Source organism: Pelodiscus sinensis, chromosome 12 (genome assembly GCF_049634645.1).
Source record: "Pelodiscus sinensis isolate JC-2024 chromosome 12, ASM4963464v1, whole genome shotgun sequence".
In the NCBI taxonomy this organism is placed as follows: Eukaryota; Metazoa; Chordata; order Testudines; family Trionychidae; genus Pelodiscus; species Pelodiscus sinensis.
This window is the reverse complement of record NC_134722.1, coordinates 20489865-20510047: the sequence shown is the minus strand read 5'-3', so window position 1 is coordinate 20510047 and position 20183 is coordinate 20489865. Positions and strand designations below refer to the sequence as shown.

The window sequence follows — 20183 nt, the reverse complement described above, 5'->3', positions numbered from 1 at the left end:
AGCTCATCTGGCTTGTCATATGAACAGGATGATAACAGGTACAAAACTGCGGTGCCACGGCTCTATGAAACTGTCCAGTGATATCCTGACATGATTTACAGCCATATTACCACGCTCACATTGCAAACAAAAGCCACGTGAGAACATAGGTGCCTGAGTTAGACATGTTGTTATGGCTAGAACTATGCTATCTGCAGCCTGAGACTGGTGGCTGTAATACAAGGGTGGGATCAGAATCTGGCTTAGATCATTGGGTTTTTTCCTCAAGCTCTGACCATAAATAGGTGATACCAAGATAAAGGAGAGTTTCCTGGTGCAGGAACATTGTAAGTGTGGGGTACGTTGTCCTTCTACTGCCCCTGCTTCCAGCCTACGGGCCATGCCTAGAGGTTCTTGGGGGCATATTGTGGTGAGAGGAGACATGGCTCTCGCATTGGGATGGGGTGCAGCCCACAGGCAGATGTTGGAGGCTGCTGTGTAGCATCCTTCTCCTGAGTGGGGATCATCTGTGTTGTGCCTGGCAAGAATCTAGCCCGCTGGTATCCAACCAGTTCTGAAGCAGTAGCCACTATAGTGGCTACGGCTATCGCAAATAGCCACACTCAACCAGCCAAATAGCCAAATTGTTCAAGCCGACTAGCCACACTCAACCAGCCAAATAGCCACATTTTCCAAAGGCATCCCAAAGGGACTATTTCAGACTAACATCTGTTACTGGCAAGGTAATGAAAGTTCCCTCCCTTGGCATGGTTAAAACTAGACTGGACAAAACACTAGGAAACAATCCCACATTGGCAGGGAGGTGGACTGGATGACCTCATACTTCAGTAGTGTCCCGGTCTGTAACATCCCTACTTCAGTGTTACTGTGACATCTGGAGGGAATCCAGAGTTAAAGCTGCATGGAGATTTTTGTACCTAGAGTGGAGATTAAATCACTTTGTTGCACGTGAAAAGCACTGTGTATCAGCTACTTCCTCATAGCACTTATTTGTAAGGGAATGACTGGATTTTCAAAGTAGCTAGGAGTACCTCTGTTCAGTAGTTTAGGGGTCAGAAGCATTTAAAATGTCTCCTTTAAATAAAAAGCTTACAGTCTCACCTCTCTTAGCTGCTTCTAGCTAATGAGAGGCAGAGCTGTAGCATTTCAAACTTTAGGTCTCATGTAAGTCTAGACCAGTATTCCCTGTAAGCTGTGCGCATCTGCGGCTACTCAGGAGAGATTCAAATGCCACCCTGCTGATTAGCAGAGCACTCACAGCGAGCTTTTTTGTTTCTACTGGTGGTACACATTCACACATACTTTGGTGCACATAAAAATGTATTCCACACATGGATGAAAAAAAAACGGCACGTGGATGGTGAAAAAGATTGGAACATTGACTCCAGTTTAAAGAAATAGGCTAGACTTTTTCCTAATAGATATTTGAGAGAATTTGTGTGTATGCGCGTCTTTTTGTTCAAGAACTCCTAAACAGTAGGAGCTAGGACTACCAAATTTGGCCTACACCTTCATCTTATCATAACTTAAAGCAAGGTAAGGGTTTGGTTGGGCCAGGAAAATGGGATTTCTTCTCATCAAGCCATACAGAAAAGAAACAATCACCAGGCAGGTGAAAGGCCTGGCAAAGTTTGCTGCATTCCTCAATCTGGCTGGGGAGTGCAGGAAGCAGCCAAACTTCAACCTACTCCAGCCACAGGACATGCACCCCTCTCCTGCCACTGGCTGCATCCACTCAAGCTTCAGTGGCCATGGAGATGCGCTTCTCACCTGGCCCCAAGCTGCTGCTGCGAGAGAGGGCAGCATTCTCCACATTCTTCTTATGATTTTTGCCTCGAAAAGCAGCTGGAGTATGTATTCTTTGTAAAGCAACTGCCTGCGCTGTAAATCAATGACGGATTCAAAGCTTCACTGCATCTGCTGGTTCGCCAGTGACCTCCCAAGACCTGGGGGGCAGCACACAGCAAGCCCTTTATTCTGGCTCCCCAAGATCTCCCCAGGCTCCTTCAGACCAATTAGGGCTCACTAGTAGAAGGTTGGGCCTCACAAAGCTAGTAGCCAAGGGTGGACTAGCATTCACACTAGGATCCCAGGACCCCTGCAGCTGGAACAGGAAGTGGGGGTGGGCACAGGAAGAGCAGTGTTTGTGTCTGTGCGCCAACAGAATTTTTCAACTTTTTGCCTAAAGTGTTCAGATAAAAAAATGTTTGGCTGAAAACTAAAACATTTTGACCAACAATCTGGATTAACAATTTGGACTAACAATTTTGGGTTTTAACTAAAAAGTTTTGTTTTTCAACAAATTACTGAAATTTTCTGAGAAAAGCAGGCATTGTCAATGTGAAATTTGTTTAGTCAAAGTCCTTATTTTCTATTGAAAAACAATTTTAGTGGAAAAAATTCAACCAGACCTAAAGCATAAAGTAGGGTAGGGTTGCCAACAGTCCTTTATTACAAGGGACATCTCTTATTTTTCATCTCTGTACAACAAGAGTTGCTGAGTGCTGGAATAACCAGCAAGAAATACCCTTGGAAAATATAGGTGAGTATTACTTATTATTGTTAATATAATTAATAATATAATATTGTGAGGAAGGGTGGGGATGCAAAGAAAACAGTTCCTTGTTTTTTAAATGTTGACAGATTAGAAGATCAAAGTATTTCAGAGATAGAGAGATTTCAGATGCATAATATAAAAAATGTAGGCTGCTGAAGGAGCAATTACCAGGTCAGAATATAGGACACGTCTTTGCATTTGAATACAAGAGAAGTAGTTTTTATTGAAAGAGAATCAGAGCAGGTTAACATTTTTCAACCAAGAGTTAGTTGAAACACTGGAATGTTTTGCAAAACACCATATAATTACAAATACTTTGATTTCACCAGGATTTCCTGTTTATGACAAAAATTCAAAACAAAAACATTCTATATACATATATCTTTGAAAAATATTGACATGACTTGTTTTGGTGGTAAAAATCCCATTATTATTATTATTTTTTTTACTAGGAAATGGAAGGGCGGGGAGTAAAAATAGTGAGAATATTTTCAACCAAAGTTTCAAATGAAATGAAAAAAGGTTAATTTCTTTTGACTTTTTTTTTTTTTTTTTTTTTGCAAAACAGTTACCTTTTTTCAATTGGCCCTTTTTTGTTTTTCTAGTTGTGGTGATATCTAGTGGTGATATCTAGGATGGGATTGGGATACATGTACATGACAGTAGACACAATTCCTACACTAGGGATTTTTATGAGTTGAATTGATGAGAAATGCACTTGAGAAGCCGTGTAACTGCCAGCTAGTTTTTTGGCATAGGATGAACATTATTTGAGGTTGTGTGAAGATGGTGTTAATAACCTCTTATTACATATGGAATTTAGGTAATCTCAGATTCTGAGCCTCCAAAAGGATGCTGCTGTTTCAATAAATAAGGAGCCTGATGCTGTAAATTCAACTAATTGATTCTTTCATTTGTCATCCTGTAAGCAAACATGTGACAACCCTCTCTGATTTCAGTTCCCAAACATCATCTCATCTCAATCATGTAGAGAGCAACTGTCGTTCAGTCAATTCATTTTCCTCCTGTTTGAATTATTTGCAGTCTCCTCCTTCATTACACATTTTATTTTTGGAACACAGCTCAGCAGCATGTTCCATTTTTCTTTTCATGAATCAGCCCCCTACAGCTGCAAAGTCACTGAGTGCGTTGAGGGAACATTAGTTGTACCTCCATGGCTAACAGTTTTCTGCAAACCACGGTGCAGCTCCAAGCAGTTCATAGCAGAACAGTAATTAAAACTATGCCTTTAACAAAGCAACACTGTGCACCGTGATGACATGCAGCAGTCAAAAAAGTCTCCCCTCTTGTTATGATTGGTATTCCCCAGATGTTTGAATTTGAGCTCAGGCTTGGCAAGCTCTGTGGCTGCAATTCAAGCCTAAAGCTTGAACAGCTCCAGTATTTACACTTATAATTTATACTGTGAGATGATTTACAGACAGTTATGTACTTGGTTTCATGGCTACAGCTTCAGACTAAAGGCCTGATCATGCTGCCACTGAAGTCAATAGCAAAACTCCCTCTGACTTCAGTGGACGCAGGGACCAGCTCAAAGGCTAACTGGTCTCATGCTGTATCAGGCAGCACAAAAGAAATTTTCACTTAAAAAAAAAAAGCAAACAGAAGAAAGGCCTAAAATCTTACTTACTAGGAAGTCTTCTTCACAGTACACTTTACCATTGACATTGTAGAAGGCTTTTCCTCGCAGTCTTCTCCCTGTTAAAAATATTTTACTGTCAGAGTCTTGTACTCCATTTCCATATTAAGAATCTCCAATAAGATTTTTTTTTTAAACAAGTGATGCCTCGGATACCATCCAGAATGACCTGCTTAATATTTGACCGCAGGACCACTCCCTCCCCATTATTTCTAATTTGCATGATTGGTTAATATTTATGTTCTGATTGTGGACAGTACTCAGCAGACATTGGGATGTCATTGTGCTAGGCACTGTCCTGACACAGAAAAGAGACCATCCTTACCCATAAGGGTCATGGTGCTTGAGTGTTCCTTTTTCCTAAAGAACAGGCGGGGTCCAAGAAGTGTTAAATAAATGCCATGTTCTTATATAACATCCCCAGACCCAACTGGCTATGCTAATGCTGCTGACAATCCTGCTTGTGTAACCCCTGGTGAGCATGTGCTATGCTTCCCTTGCTGTGCCCATCCACAGAGATTACGCGTTGTTACAGAGACCCACTGGAGACTTGGGGCACCTTAGCTCAAGCTGTGACAGGTTCTTACTTTGAAAGTTCTGGGGTCAGTCTCTGGTGTGTCAGCCAAAATGGCGGCCATCACATTTGTCCCTGTCATCACATCAATGCAAAGGGAGAGGGAATTGGATTATACAGTAACTCTTCACTTAAAGCCATCGGGTTAACGGTTTCATTATTAGGTTGCTATCTCTTACCAAACATATGCACCTGAAGTCCTGCAATGTTCCATTACAGGATTGTTTGGCTTTCCCCATTCCACCTACCTGGTGTTCCAGCTGGGAAGTGGGGTCAGCCTGCAAGGGCTTACCCCCCCCCACCCCCACTCCACCTGCCCAGCATTCCAGCCGGGCCAAGTGGAGTAAGCCCATGTACTGTGACCCCACTCTTTGTCAGGAGCACCAGGGAGGTGGAGCAGGGCAAGTCCTTGTGCCCTCCTCACTATGTCCCTTCCTCAACTAGGATTCATCATCATCATCGGTAAGTACAGTATTAAATTCTTTCTTTAAAATTATTTAAACACTTGCACTTACATGAGTCTTTTGTCTGGCAAAAATAATTCCCTGGAGCCTACCTCCCCTATTTACATTAATTCTTATGGGGAAATTGGATTCGGATAATATTTCACTTAAAGTAGCATTTTTTTCAGGAACATAACTATGTTAAGTGAGAGTCTGAGTTGTTCATTACCAACAGAACTGGCAACTAATTTCTAACTGCAGAATCTTCTTTGCTAGTCATGGAATCCAGCTGGACTTGGTATAAGAAATTAGAAACAAAAGCATCATTTTCTAGCTTATGAAATGAGAACATTTTATTAACACCAGCAAGCACCTTCACCTGGCAATATGCATAGGCGATGGAGAGATCATACTTTCAGACTTTTAGGGCTTACTATCTTATGAATAGCAGTTTAAGTGTATTTATAACATGTGTTCATCATATAAACCCTGAACATCCTTACAGGTTTAAAAATATGACAGGCTCCTGATTACTCCCTACAAACACTGTGTTATACAGAAACTTGGAATCTCCACCTCCAACCAGACACCAAGGATCTGAGTCTCTTCTCTCTTACACTGGCATAAATCAGGCATTAAGTCAGCGCATAAGAGAAGCATCAGACCAAAGGAGCCAAACTCTTCCTAGTGCAACTCTTCTCATCTCCACTGAACTTTTATCACCAGGGATTTTATCTGGCCCAAGTTACCACCCATTCTGATATGCCCATCAAACCATTAAGGGGCAGCAGCTTAGGAAAAGAGACGACAATATTCCCTGTTACAGGCCACACACAAGAAGCTATTTGCAGCACACAACAACCTAGGAAAACAAAGCACACTATGATTACATGCCAATTTGGGATGCAAAATCCTGTTTAAAATGTTAATGGGTTAAACTATAGGTTTAATTAGTTAATTGGCCTGCCACGTTGAGCTGTTGGCATGGGGGACTGCTCCAGCCCGGCTGGGCCAAGTGCGCTGCAGGGTGCTTCATCTGGACTGTGCAGAGCCTGCCACACCGTGGGCAGAGGGCTGTTCCAGCTGGGCGCGGGTTAACCAGTTACCCTGGTGAGTATGCCAGTAAGGCGAACACTTACCGGGTAACTGCTTAACCCTTTGCATCCCTAATGCCAAGAGCTGTTGCTCTTTGGATACACTCACTACACATATACTGAAGCTGCTTTATGTAATGACAGAAAATTTACCTGACGTTGCTAATGTCTGTAACTCAATTAATTGCTGCATTGTTTTTTGGAAAATAAAATGTAAATGTACGTGCTTCATTTAAATAATTTCTCTGGGGTGGGACTGGGGTTGAGGGATTTAATTCCCAAGTTGACTCGTGAATAGAGGACTACCCCAGCCCTCTCTACTGCAGCAGCTTGGTGCCAGGTGAGAAGCGCCTCTATAGGCTTTTGCAGCTCCCGCAGGCATAGCTGGGGGAGGAGTGCATGTCAATCAGTTGGGACAGGTCCAGATTCATCTGCCTCCTGTGCTCCCCAGCCAGAGTGAGGAATGCAGCTAACTGGGCACTTTCCCCTTGTTCCCTGAGGAAGGGGAATAGCCAGCAATGTTCTTGTTGGAATCGGAGAGGATGGGGAAGGAGGGGGAGGGGAGACCAGCACCCCGCCTTCTCCGTATAGGGCACTTGGGGAGAGGAAAGCTCAGGTATGGGGCAGTCCCAGAGGGGAGGTGTGCACCCCCAACCATTCCCTTTCACCTGCCTGATGATTCTGTCTCTTTTCTATATAGTTTTATGAGAAGCAATCCCCTTGTAGGCACATCCCATTTTCCCGACACAACCAAACCTTTCCTGTGCTTTAAGTTATGATAAGAAAAAGCTACATCCCTAATGTAGTGGTCCTGACTCTTCCTGTTTAGGACAGGTCTGAACAAAATACCCTCCATGGGCCAGATCTGGCCCACCAAACTGCCGGATTCAACCTGCAGATGGAATGGAGAACCTCCAGCAGACTCCCTGATGCTCTCTGCAAACTGCTGAGATAAGCATCCCTTGCTGGGCTCTGTTGGAATAGCTGTGAGCCTGGGGGGAGAGGGCAGAGGCTTCACGTGCCACCCCCACTGCAGCACAAGCCCATGGGCCAGTTTCCAACCAATGGGAGCAAGATCCTCCCCTCAGGCTCTAGCTGTTAAAAAACACACATATGGCCCCTGAAGCCAGTGTGAGGACAGGGCAGGCAGGGAGTCTGCTTGAGAAGGCTGCTGGCTGGGAGCCAAACAAGTAAGTCTTCGGCTCAGAGCCTGCCTCTGGCACCCCAAACTTTTGCCTCCCTTCCCCACATAACCCAAATCCTCCACCCCCCTCCTGCACCATATTGCCTCCCAGAACCTGTATCCCAATCCCCTGCCCCAGGTCACAGCCCAAACTCCTCCACCCAATCTCCTTCTCGAGGTCACAACTCCTTCTTGCCCAAGTGCACAACCCAAACCCCTGCACCCTAGTCCTCAACCCAGGTCACAACTGCTCCTTCACCCAAACTCTCTCCCAGACCGTGTTCTGCCCCTCAATCCCTTACTGCAAGCTCCCTTCTGCACCCATCCTCCATCCCAGACCCCACAACTCCTCCATTAATATAGACGAGTGCAGCCCTTGACCACTTTCCAAATTCTCTCAGCTCTATAGCAGATATGCACAATTCCACCCCCACCCCACCCCCAAAAGGAACAAACTTGGATTCTCCCAGAGCCAGAAAAAGAGTAAGTTCCTGTCGTGTGGTTCGATTTGTTTAGATACAAGAGGAGCCAGTAAACACCTCAGATAAACTCTTTTTAACTTTATTGTGCATAGAAGAAAAAGAGTAAGTGATAGGGCTGGGCTATCAGCCTCCATGAAAGCTGTTCACTAGAAAGCCAGCTAGCAGAAAGCACTGAAAGGTTGGGGGGGGGGGGGGGGGGGGGGGGGGAAGAGAGAGAGAGAGAGAGAGAACTCTTTATAGCTTCTCTAAACAACATTGAGGAAAATGTGATTAATTTTAAATGTTTAAAAGTGTCTGTTAGAGTCTGCTGCTGTGCTCTGACCCTGGGAAACTGTGTGTGGCACACAGACACTGGGAACTGAGCTGACACTTTTGGGTAATCACATGCTGTATGTGGTTGTCTGGAGGTTTATTGGCAAAGCCAAGGGAAATGTTTTGTTTCTAGACAGATCCTTGAAGTTTAGCTCTCACAAGCTGCTGTCTCCCCATGCTACTGGTAGGTGGACACTCTCATTTAAAATCCCTTCTGTAAAATGGGTTCGTTCATGGAAACAAAGTCATTGTGTAACCCACACTCTTTGTGTGATTCACTGTCCCATGCAGTGGCACTTAGACCACAGCAACAGATAAAAACTAGAGACCTCTACAGCATGGGCTTTAGGCTCCTATACTAAGCTTCAGAGGTCCCAGGTTCAAATCCACCTAGTGGGGGTTACAATTGCACTATTCAAATTGACTTAAAAACCTTCAGCCAGATTACTCTTCAGGAGACAGGCCCAAACAGGATTGGTAAGGGACAATTTTTCAAAGAAGCAAAAGTGTTAAACTGTGCGTACTGTCACTGCACTTGATTCTGCCTGTATGCACAAAACAAGGCTCACTTTGGAAGATTACCCTTGTGAACCTATTATCCTGAGCAACAGGGATAGGCTCTTTAGAAGCAGTCTTACCTATTGGCTAGCTCCCCTTGCGCACAGCTAAAATTTAACCCATTAGTGACTGTGTGCTATGTAAGCAACGAACACGCTGCCTCTGGGGAGCGTGGCCCGGCTGTAAGAGCTTCTCTTCTCTTCCTATGTGACCTCCCAGAATTCTCCAGTCTCTGTGGTCCTTGTCTTCTCACATGTCATCTTGATTCAGCAGTTGTAACCCTCAACCCTGCCTCTCCATTGTGCTGCCTCCCAGATACCTTTCCCCACTTATTCTCCTCATTGTCCAGAGCCCTGCAATTCCCTGAAACCAGCTTCCTCTCTCTGCCCAGAGAAGCCAGGGCAAAGCTATCTCTGCTCTCCCTCCCCAAACCTCATCCTCTACTCTGATCTGCTTCTCCTCCAGCAGCCGGATACAGTCTCCTCCACCAAACCCTGCAACCCTACTGCCTGCTCCTCATCCCATCGAGTACTATTCCTTCCTTCTTTCAGTGTAGCATCGCCAGTCCATTGGGCCATCCAGTAGTCCTCCCAAAAGAAGTCAATTATCCAAGTGCATTCACCCATCAGAGACAAAAGACCCAGATCGCTGCAAAGACTCAGGATCCAGTCACCTGTAACCTGCCTTACAATCTTCTTCAGGGCAACCTACATGTGCTTGCTTTGTCATATGCAAGGCCAGGATCTCAGCCAATCACAGACCAGCCACCTCTCACCTCATCCCCTTGTAAATGGCTCACACATTGGTGCTGAAAGGACACAGCACTAGGTGAGCAGCTGCCTTGCTCTGCAACTCCTTCTCTCCTATGACCTGCCCTGACAACTACTCACCTGAGCCCTAAGCTCAGCCTGACTTCAGTGAACCAGGAGGCACCGGTCACGTCATGTCTACCCTCCGCTGCTTCAAAACCACACAGAACATGAGAAGAATGAGGAATTTGAGGTAATATGGAAGTTTCTGTTTCACTCTCACGGTTAATCACCTAGTAAAGCTCTTTACTGTATCATAGGCTTTACTCCTCCGCCATCGGTATTATCCCTTAATCACACGAGCCACTGGGACCCAGGCAACATCAAAGCCTGGTTTCCTTGGGTCCCCTGAAGTGTCACTCAGTTCACTCGAAAAGGGGTTTTTCCAAACCTCTGCCTTACCCCTAAACACATGTGGCTTGTGCCAGCTTGTTGAGGAGTCACACCAGGAGCAGGAATTGTGTTCATCCGTAGTCACTGGGAAGATAGGCTGGGAGAGACCAGCAGGAAGCAGGTAACAAAGGCTCTAAAACAGTGGTGGGCAACCTGCAACCCATCAGGTTGTGTGTGTGACCCATGAGACATAGCGTTCACTGTTGCTCCGGCACAAGGTTGTCAGATTCTGCTGGTTTTGGTCCATGTCATTTTCTTCCTACCGGTATTACTAAAATGGCATGCATGTAAAGCAAGAGCACGTGAAGTGAAGTGTGTGCTGCTTGCACACAACACTGTGTGGGAGAGCCGTGGGCTTCCTCTGCATCCAATCCAAGCACTGCTCTAGTTCAGTTGGCAACCCTACAAATTCTAGGCACGCAAACACAGTTAGCAAAACTACCTTATCCCGGGAAGCTGTCCTAGCTACAACCACCTTGCAGCCCACTGAGATGAAGAAGGGCCATTTATGTGGCCCGCTCACTAGCCTTGGTTGCCCACTGCTGCTCTAGGACAAAAAAAAAAAAAAAAACCCCACAAACAAACAAAAGCTGTTGTCTGCACAGCCTGTTTTACTCAGTTCAGAGTCATGTGGCAGCCACAGAGCTAACACCAAAAAAGAGCTGCTGGGTGGATTGTGAAAGGCTGGCATGGTTGTGTACCCCAACTGATTCAGAGCTGGCAAGTGAAGTATCTGATGCTTGCATGCAGTCCGATGGTCGGAATAGTGACCTCACAATTGCGAGGAGTTTCTGCTTGTCCATTAAATAACATTCCTGTTACACACAAGGACACCAACCTGTGAGTCTGTGCAGAAAACTCACTTCCTATTTTAAATGGTAATTTTCTCTCTCTCTCTTACCCCAATTCACCCACTGTCCTGGTCACCTGCAGCCATTAAATGCCAAATCCTGGCCTTTAGCCTAATGCGATCTCTGCAGGGAAGAGTCCTCTTCCTCCTAAGCTAGACCAGCCATATTAGCCTCATGGAGCAGAGCCCAAACGGTGTCAGGGAAGCCAGTGTATGTCCATGCTGGTGCTGATCCATACGACATGCCCCACACTCCACAGTGCCTTGCATCCAGGGACACAGGAAGCCTTGCAAAGCAAAGCTCCTGGGAGAGTTCCCAAAGCCACCCCCAATTCCTCCTGTGGCAAAGCACAGCTGAAGCAGTTCCACTGGTCAGGACGCACCAGGACTGTAAAGGAAGGAACATGACATGACCCAGAGCAAACAGAGCCAAAATGCTACTGTGATAAAATCCTCAATTGTGAAATAAAACAGCTTCAGCTAAACAGAGTATAGGAAAACTATTGTTAGTGGCTTGTCACTGCGTCGCAGTTTTCACCAACTCTACAGCATGCAAATTCCGGCAACCTGATTAGACACTGCTCTCAAAAGTTACCATTCTATATGTCTACAACAAAGATGGTTACCTCAATCTCCTGTTTCATACAGCTGATGTAATAAAAATTGTCAATTTCTAAACATGATTTTAATTCTGACTTTTGAACAGTAGTATTCTTAGGTCTCTCAGTACTCCACAAATGAAAGCAAACATAGTAATTCCTATTTTACAGATGGGAAAACTGAGGCGCAGAGTGATGAAACAGCTTTATGTTCGCGTAGCAATAGCATGATGCTTCCTCATCTGGTAATTAGTATTTTTAATAATTAAGAAGTTTAACAAAACTTACCTTGGAGGAATTTGTTTGGTCTAGGATAATACAATAGTTAACTCAAACTATTGTTGATGAACTATTGCATTCCCAAGAAAATATTAGAGCCGCTGCTCAGCCAGCTAGAGTGAGTACAAGTTAATACGTAAGCCATAGGTATTGGTCCAAAAAATAGCTGATCAGTTTCCCTTTCTATATCAGCATATTCCACTGCAGGCTACTGTCCTCTTTCCCAATGCACTGTAACCACTTTGTGAAAGTCAGACTGATAAAACCAGCCATGTGCAGAGAGATCATTAAATTGACTATAACAAATGGCCTGACCTAGAGTCCTTAAGCTCTTTGTGGGACTTTTTGAACCATCACTCCTGTTGCATTTCAGAAGTAAAGAGCTTCCTTCCTCCTTCTGTGGTTTTAGCGAGACACAGACCCTGGCATGTCTACCTTGTCTGACCAGTTTTCAGCAGCACAGAGGAAGTGACTCTCAGTTTTCACACCTACCCAGTACTAGAAAAGCAGCAGGTCAGCCTAGGACGCGCAGCTTGTTTGTAATGCAGGTAGGCATGCCTGTGTTAGCTTTGATCTAGCTAGCAGGGTAAGAACAGCAGCATAGCTCTGGTGGCCTGGGCTTTAGTGCAGGCCATCTACCGGAGTACAAGCTGCCACAGCACCTGGATATGCAGTCTCATTGCTAGCGGGTGCTGAAGCCTGCGCCACCATATCTCCACTCTCATTATTACCTGTGCTAACTGGATTTAACGTTAGGGTGCCTGTTGCCTACCCACACTACAAACACACATTCACTTGCAGTACAAACTTGCCTGAAGAGACTGCCTAGTAAGATTATCCATTATTGACACTGGCTGTCAGCGGCTGCGCCCTCGCACCTTCCACATACCTCAGCTGGTGTCTACAACAGTTAAACTGTTAACAGAGATGGGACAAAATTATTCTTAATACTGTTACAGAAAGCATGATCTAGACCTAAGGAAACAAAACGTGATTGCGACCTGATTCCAGCAGGTCTCAAATGAAGTGTTTGTAACTGTGCTGAAAATTGTCCATTCTCCTCCACAATAATAGCCAAAAATCTCTTCAGTGCCATTTAAGAAAGGGAAACCTGTTATCAGCGATGTGTGAGTTGTTCAGTGTAGAAGTTGCCTTTACCAAATCACAAACTCTTAGGCCATGTCTACATTAGCATTTATGCCCACAAAACTTTTGTCGCTCGGGGATGTGAAAAAACTCACATTCCTGAGTGGCATAAGTGTTGCCAGTGTGCACAGTGCTGTATAAGCAGAAGACATTCTCCCACCAACACAGCTACGCTACCACTGTTTATTGAGCTGGCTTTATGAAGTTGAAGGGAGAGCTCTCTTCCGGCAATGCAAAAGGCAGCAAACAGAACTACACGAGCGTTCTCACAGCAGCACAGCTGTTCTCATACAGTTGTGTCACTGTAAAGTTGCAAGTGTAGACATGGTCTTAGTGGGGGTAGGTTCTGATTTCAGTTACAGGAATATGGATGTCACTGAAATCAGAATGTGGCCCAGTGACTCAACCTCTCCTCCTGTGAAATGAGAATAGTAATAGCTTCCTGGGTCACAGAGCTGATAGTAGGCCTAATTACTAGTGGCAGAGTGCTCTGAAGTTAAACAGTGCTAAGTATTATAATCTGTGTAAAATTCTCTCATGAATAAAAACATGCATGTTTTGGGAATTAGGATATTTGTCAAGCATCATATATGAGAAGCTTGAATTGTTTGCCGAGTAATGCTGGTTAAGAACACACCCTCTTTCCAAACAATGGGAATGTGGTGTATAATACACCAAGACTATCTGTCAGTTTGGAAGAAAATCTGAATATCAAATGTCGGTTTTTAAGATTTCCAACCTGGACTGTTATGCAGAAAGTGAAATACATACCTGTCATTCCTGTTGACTGAAGGTACAATATAAAACAAGGCGGGGGGAGGGGGAGATAATTTTTTCAGGGAGTCCGCTTAATGAATTTATGTGGTATGGGGCCAGCTCCTCCCCCAGAAGGGGTGGGCATGGGTGAAAGGGGCAGGACTGAGGACTAGCCAGCCTTCCCATGGAGTTGTCTGGGACCAGAGGATTTGAATTAAAAAACCCAGCAAAGTGCTCCCAGCTCCGTTGCTACCGCGTTGCCCAGCAGCCATCCAGGGTTGCTTCGACTATTTAAAGGACTCATGGCTCTGGCCCCTACCGGGGTAGTGCTGCAACTGGGAGCTGGGAGCCATTTCAATAGGATCCTGCTGCCTGAGCCACCACCTGGAAATTTGGTAGAACAGGCAGCAGGATATAAATAGAAAATAGCCAGATGCAGTCTGTGGACGGGATCAAAGTGTTAGGCGGGCCAGATCTGGTCCCTGGGACGCATCTTGCCCAGCCCTGCTGTCAGGAATACTCTCTCTTGCATCTGTGCACAAAGCTGGTGGGGAACTCCTTGAATCTAAAGTTCTAATAGCATTTCTCCAGAAGAGGGCATCATGCATTACCTTAGACACCCAGAGAGCATCCGTATAGTCAGGGCAGACAGAAAGTGCAAGGGAGAGCTGGGGCTTTTCTACTGGAACAGCTGCAGTGCCCCCGTTTGCAGCTAATGATTTCTAGAAATACAGAGTGGAATTTTTCAATGCACTCAACACTGGCCCCACTGTGCTTCCACTGAAGTCAATGGCTGAATGCCTGTACTGAGCACTTTGGAAATTGAACTACAGGAGCTTCTGCTAGCACAGCATGAACACAACCATGGTGTCCTGTTATAATTGATTCCTCTGGAGAACATGAGATACAATGATGCATTTTTATAGGCATCCTTTCCACTATTATTTTATAATCGACACTCCACTCGCCATGGAATTACCACACCTCTCTAAGGGATACAACCACTAAGAGTTCTGATTCATGACTCACCAGACTTCCCAGGCACAGAGTAATTCCTGGTTTCTCATGCCCGACTGATTAATGAATTGCATGTATTTGTTTTATTGAGTAATTGGATCCAGTTGCTGGTTAGCAGCTTAAGATGTCATCTCTGTACTGAACGATGTTAGGATAGCCTCATTTATAGATCTCCTACTAGCATTTGCATTTGGTGACATCAGAAGTGTCCGTGCCAACCTGACATGTACATATGGACGCAGCTAGTTTGCAGCAGTAGATAACTGACTATATTGCATTGACCCAAAAGAGGAAAGCAAAGCTCCAACAAAACTCTTAGTTGACTAAAAGAAGCAAACATGCTGAGTCCAAATTAAAGTTCAATTGGCAATTTCTATTACAATCTTGGGGCCAGATTTTTTGCTGGCTTTCCCAGAAGACTCGGCACAGGAGAAGATGCCAACTTTCATGCCCAAATGACTCCAGCATTAGTTTTGAGCTGCTCTAACTTATAAACTGCCTCACCTCTGCAGCGCAGGATCCCTGAAGCACTGAGCACTACAAAAAGGCTTCTTTCTGCTCTGCACACCATACTGGGGCCCATCATGAGAGAACAGTAAATTGGCCCTGTGCTGCCCCTTGTGCTGGAGGAATTCTTCCCCGTCCATTGTCTCTCCTATAGACTCCTACCCAACTTCAGAGCAGCTTATGGGCTTAGCCTGGGTGCCAGGAGCAGAGCCTTAGACTGTGAGCCGGTACTAGGGATGTAAAATTCCATTAACTGGTTAAAGGTAGGGGTTTGCGAGCTAAAGCGCCCTTCCACCCCACAACAGGCAGGGGCTGCTCCAGGCCAGTTGGAGCAGCTCCTGACTGCAGCACCTAGTCCCGCCGCAGGTGGGTACCTGCTCCAGTTCCTTCTGGTTAAGCGGGCCATTAACAGTGATGCTTACTAGTTAACCTTTCCCACCCTCTCTGGTACTATATAGAAATACAGTCCTGCTAACTCCAAAAATTCAAAAAATCATAAGTTAGACCTCAAAAACATTGGCTTAAAAATATGAAACTTTTAGAAATAATAAAAGTGATACATGGTGGGTGGTTTTATTCACCTTCAGGTTTGGGTCACATTTTCAATATTTTCTTTAGTCCATATGGACTAGAAAGTTACGTTAAAAAGAAAAGGAGATTCGCAAAGGAGATTCTCAAATAATCACAAGGGCTGGGGCCTTATGAAAAAAACTCCAAATATCACAAGCATGCAATAACCCGCGTCCCTCCCCCCCCAAGGTAGTTGGCAACACTGAATCAGTATTAAACACAATTAACCCATCAATATCAAGGGATCTGTCCCTCATCTCTAAATCTACCTTAGGATAAAAAAATTGAACAGATGAGTCTCAGCCAGGGGAGGCTGGCTTTCTTTTACTGTCTTAAGAACAGAAGAATTCACCCTGTGTGTAAATTGCAGACATGCCAAAAGCAAACAAAGAGGTTAAAATGTTTTTGCATTTCCCCTTAAACTCCTCTAACTTTGTGCCCTACAAATCCACATTCCTCGCTCTGGGCTGAGAGGGGGACATTTTCTGTGGATGGGAGTCTCTGCTGTTTTACCCCATGCCGCTGATCAGGAGCTACAAACCTGCTTTTGGACCTTTTGTATTCATATGGCTTGTTAACCTAAGGAGGCACATTCAGCCCCCAGCAGAGGATTTGCACAAGACTGCGTAGCAATGCAAGTGCTGCTTTGCAAAGGATCCAGTGGGTCAAATAAACCAACAGACCCGATACTGGGGCACAAAAGGGCATCAGCAAGGGTTAGCCTAGCTCATCGCCTACACTGCAATTACTGTGCCCTTATGGGTCTTCCTCCCCTTTTCCTTCCCCTCCCCTCACACTATTCTACCCCCTCCCCCAGCTTGATCGCTCAGGCTTTGTGAAGGGTGAATTTCTAGGGCTTTCAATTATTTCAGGAAGGAGAAAAAAAAATCTGTGCCAAATTCCTTTGAAAAGAAGATACTGCAAGTTAGTTGGCAGAAGCCACTTTTCACAGGCTTAAGCCATTTGAAATGTGAAACACTGAAAAGTGGCTACTGTGGATGTGCTGTATTCTTCTTTTCAAAGAAATCTGGCACAGAATGCAACTCCCCTGTTTTAGGACCCAATCCTGCATTCCTTACACGCCCAGACTCCCACTGACTTCAAGGAATGCAGGATCTGAGCCTCAATGTGTGTTTCAGTGCACAATAGTCCCTCATGGTTACGATCCATTGAGCAACACACACTCATCTGACAGGCCAGAATGGTTGTAAAGATCTTGGGTTTATTTCAGGAAAAATGCCTGATGTATGTAGACACACACACATTCACACATTTCTCTGGTTCCAGACAGAAGGAATGCCACCCGCCCCAAGCATCAAAATATTTCAGCGCTCTATCCTGATGTCTAAGAAAGACCCAAATGTAACTTTGCTATTTAAGAGAACAAAGCCCAACATGTAAGCAGCTGTATCCCATGCATAGTTTTACTGAGAATTTTTGTAAAGCCCTCTTTAAAAAAAAAAAAAAAAAAGGAGTTGACTAAAACAAACCAGAGTCCTATACTGCTATTTTTGAGGATGCTTTATATTATCTTAGTAGGCTATTACGATGCAAATCTCAAATGTACAAGTTCCTTACTTGGCCATAAACACAAAACAGTGTACATTGTCTTTTCAGAAGAAAAGGTTTGCTGCTAAAATAGCAGAAGCCCTACGTAAATAAGCAACATTCTTTCTGCCTGAGGTCACTGACTTGCCCTATTCAATTTCGGCCTAGTCTGGGATTTGACAATCTAAGCAGGGGAGAGGCCCTTTTCTTTTTTTCAAAAGAATGCTGGGATTTTATTTGAAATTTAAACTCTTGCAAACAAAAGGTGGCATCGAATGCTAGAGGCCTGTGAAGGTGGAGTACAGGATGTGTATTGTTTTCTCCCTTTACATAGATTCTTTCAGGAAAGAGCATTCAGACCCTGTGAACAAATTCTAACAAAAATATTATCAGGTAGCCAGTAAGATTAGGATTTAAAAAAAAAAAAAATTTATGCAGGGGAATCATAGCAAACATTTTCAATTATAATTTTAAATGAATTTGTAATGTACACAAAATTAAAACTGCCATCTATAATTAACATCATTATTATATCTATGTCAAGTGCAGATGAATTTTGATTTTGTGATTGCACAGCTACTGATTTATTTTGCATCTCCACAGCAAGTTAGTTTACCGTAGTGGGTCAAAAGTTTATCTAGGCTCTGTCTCTCCATCCATTAGTAGTTTGTCCACACTCTGCTTTGTGCTTGCAAATAGGGATGTAAAAACTCAATAAATATAGTAACTGGTTAAATGTTTTGTTTAACCAGCTAACCGCTGTGGGCGGGGTCCAGCCGGCGGGTCTGCTGCATACATAAGAAGGATCCAGCCAGTGGGGGCCAGTTAACTGGTTACCTTGTAAGCAGGCCGATAAGCCTACTGTTAACCAGTTAACCTCTTACATCCCTTATGCAAGCAAACAAAATTCTTTAGAGAATAATTCAAATGTATGGGCTCTTGGCTTACCTGTCTATTGCCCTGCACTGGGTGTAGTCATTTCCATCTATGCAAAGAGACTGCAAACTCCTAAAAGAAATTGATGGTGTTCCACACCCACTTTGCAGGAGTCTACAAGAGTATACACAGGGGCAGATCTGCAGCCAGTATAAACTGTCATAGCTCTGCTGATGTCAAAGGAGTCACAACCATTTACACCTGTTGAAGACTTCCTCTCCAGGACTAGGAAAAAGCAGTGTTCTTAGCATAAGCTAGTTAATGAATGGTACAAGCCAAATAAAGACAAGGGGGTTATAGTATTAACATTAGCTGGCTACAGTATCAGCCTGATGCTCCCCCCAGTATTTACCTTGATGCACCAACATTTTACTGTTTTAAACCAAGGGTAGGGAACCTTTTTGGGAGTCAGTGGCCGCTGACCCACAGAAAAATCAGTCAGAGGCCACACACAGGTGAGAAACCAAAAAATAAACCCAACACCTCACTGGTGTGGCCCCTGACTGAGAAGCAGACAAGACACTTTCCACATTCCCCTCATACACCAGTGCCTAAGGGGCCTGGGCTAGTAGATTTTGTGGGCCCTGTCTAGGCTCTGGGGTGGGTCAAAATGAGGGGTTTAGTGTGTGAAAGGCAGCTGCCGGGAAGCCGGCTTGGGCTCTGGGAGTGGGAGGGAGGGTTCAGTAGCAAAGTGGAGTTGGGGAGCCCGGGTGGGATAGGGCAGTGCAGGCCTGGAGCTCCAACACTGGCTCCTTAATGCTGCGGGGAAGCTCTGAGCCTCAGGGGCAGGATCCAGGCGCCGCATCCCGCCGCTGGGCTTTAAGTTTCCCATCCCTGTTTTAAACTGTCTTCACTAGGAATTTACTTCACGTTAGTGACCATATTGTTAGCTAACCACAATATAATTAGGCCAAGTCAAACCTCAATGGGCCGTATAGTGTTACTTTGCCTAGCTACATCACGGTAAAAACTGCCTGCGCCTTGACTCTTGGCAAGATTATATAGGGCAAAACAGCTCTCACGCTTCTGTTATCCTACTGTAAAAGCCCACCTTTTCTGACAGCACAGACATCCTACGTTGTTTGCTTTAGCAGTCAATTCTCTCTCTCCTACACTCCAGTCACATTACTGAACCAAAGTAACACAATGCTACTGAGACAAGAAGGGACTCTTCGGCCATTAGGTGGGGAAAGAACATTGTTGTAGGCACCGTATTATGAACCTAAGAGACGTTTTCAATTTTTCAGACAACGTGAGAAATTGAAAATTTGGCAGATATTTCCTATTTCGCCTTCTTATGTATTTATCCAGCCTGTTCTACCCTTGGTTTCCAGGGGAGAACATAAATTATTTCCATGGGTCTCAGATGGAAGATCTTGTATTGGGGAAGAAATATATAAAATATAAGTCAAGCATGTATTTGAAAACTGAACAGTAACAGCTTGAGTTGATTAAATAACTCTTTTATCTACATTCACCTCTGTAACCTAATGGGGGATACACTGGCTGAGAAAGGGAAAATAAAGCCCCAAACTATAGTTCAGACCCTTTCCACGGGACTAGCTTTATTAATAGCACAGAGGATTAAAACAAAGGCAAAGCAAGTCAGAACACTTGGTAACAACTACCAGAGCCTTTTCCAGCGTTTCAGCGAGCCAGGAGAGGAGACTCCTTCCCCTCTAGGAAGTTCACACTGCAAAGGCTTTCCCTTTGCTTTCACAGCCCTGCCCCATCACCCATGTGATAGAAAGGGAATCTGGACTTTCCTTGTAACCCATTACATGCTGGAATTTAAGGGGTTGCTTTATACATTGTCACACCATTCAAGAACTGGGTGCATGTTGATTTTATTTAAAAAAAAAAAAAAAAAAAAAAAAAAAAAAAAAACACACATACCAAATCAAGCTTGT

At 44.5% G+C, this 20183-nt stretch overlaps 1 protein-coding gene across 2 annotated transcripts in view; it reads right to left on the bottom strand.

The window, feature by feature from the left end:
• The window catches only part of WTIP (WT1 interacting protein), a 142209-nt gene that overhangs the window by 39969 nt on the left and 82057 nt on the right, over positions 1 to 20183 (bottom strand). Inside the window, exon 3 of one of the 2 annotated variants that reach the window (XM_006130558.4) lies at positions 4209 to 4276. The exons of the other annotated variant lie outside the window; for it this stretch is intronic. Within the exon in view, the coding sequence (XP_006130620.2) occupies positions 4209 to 4276 (68 nt within the window). The remainder of the gene's footprint in view (positions 1 to 4208; positions 4277 to 20183) is intronic. 2 annotated transcript variants of the gene reach the window in all.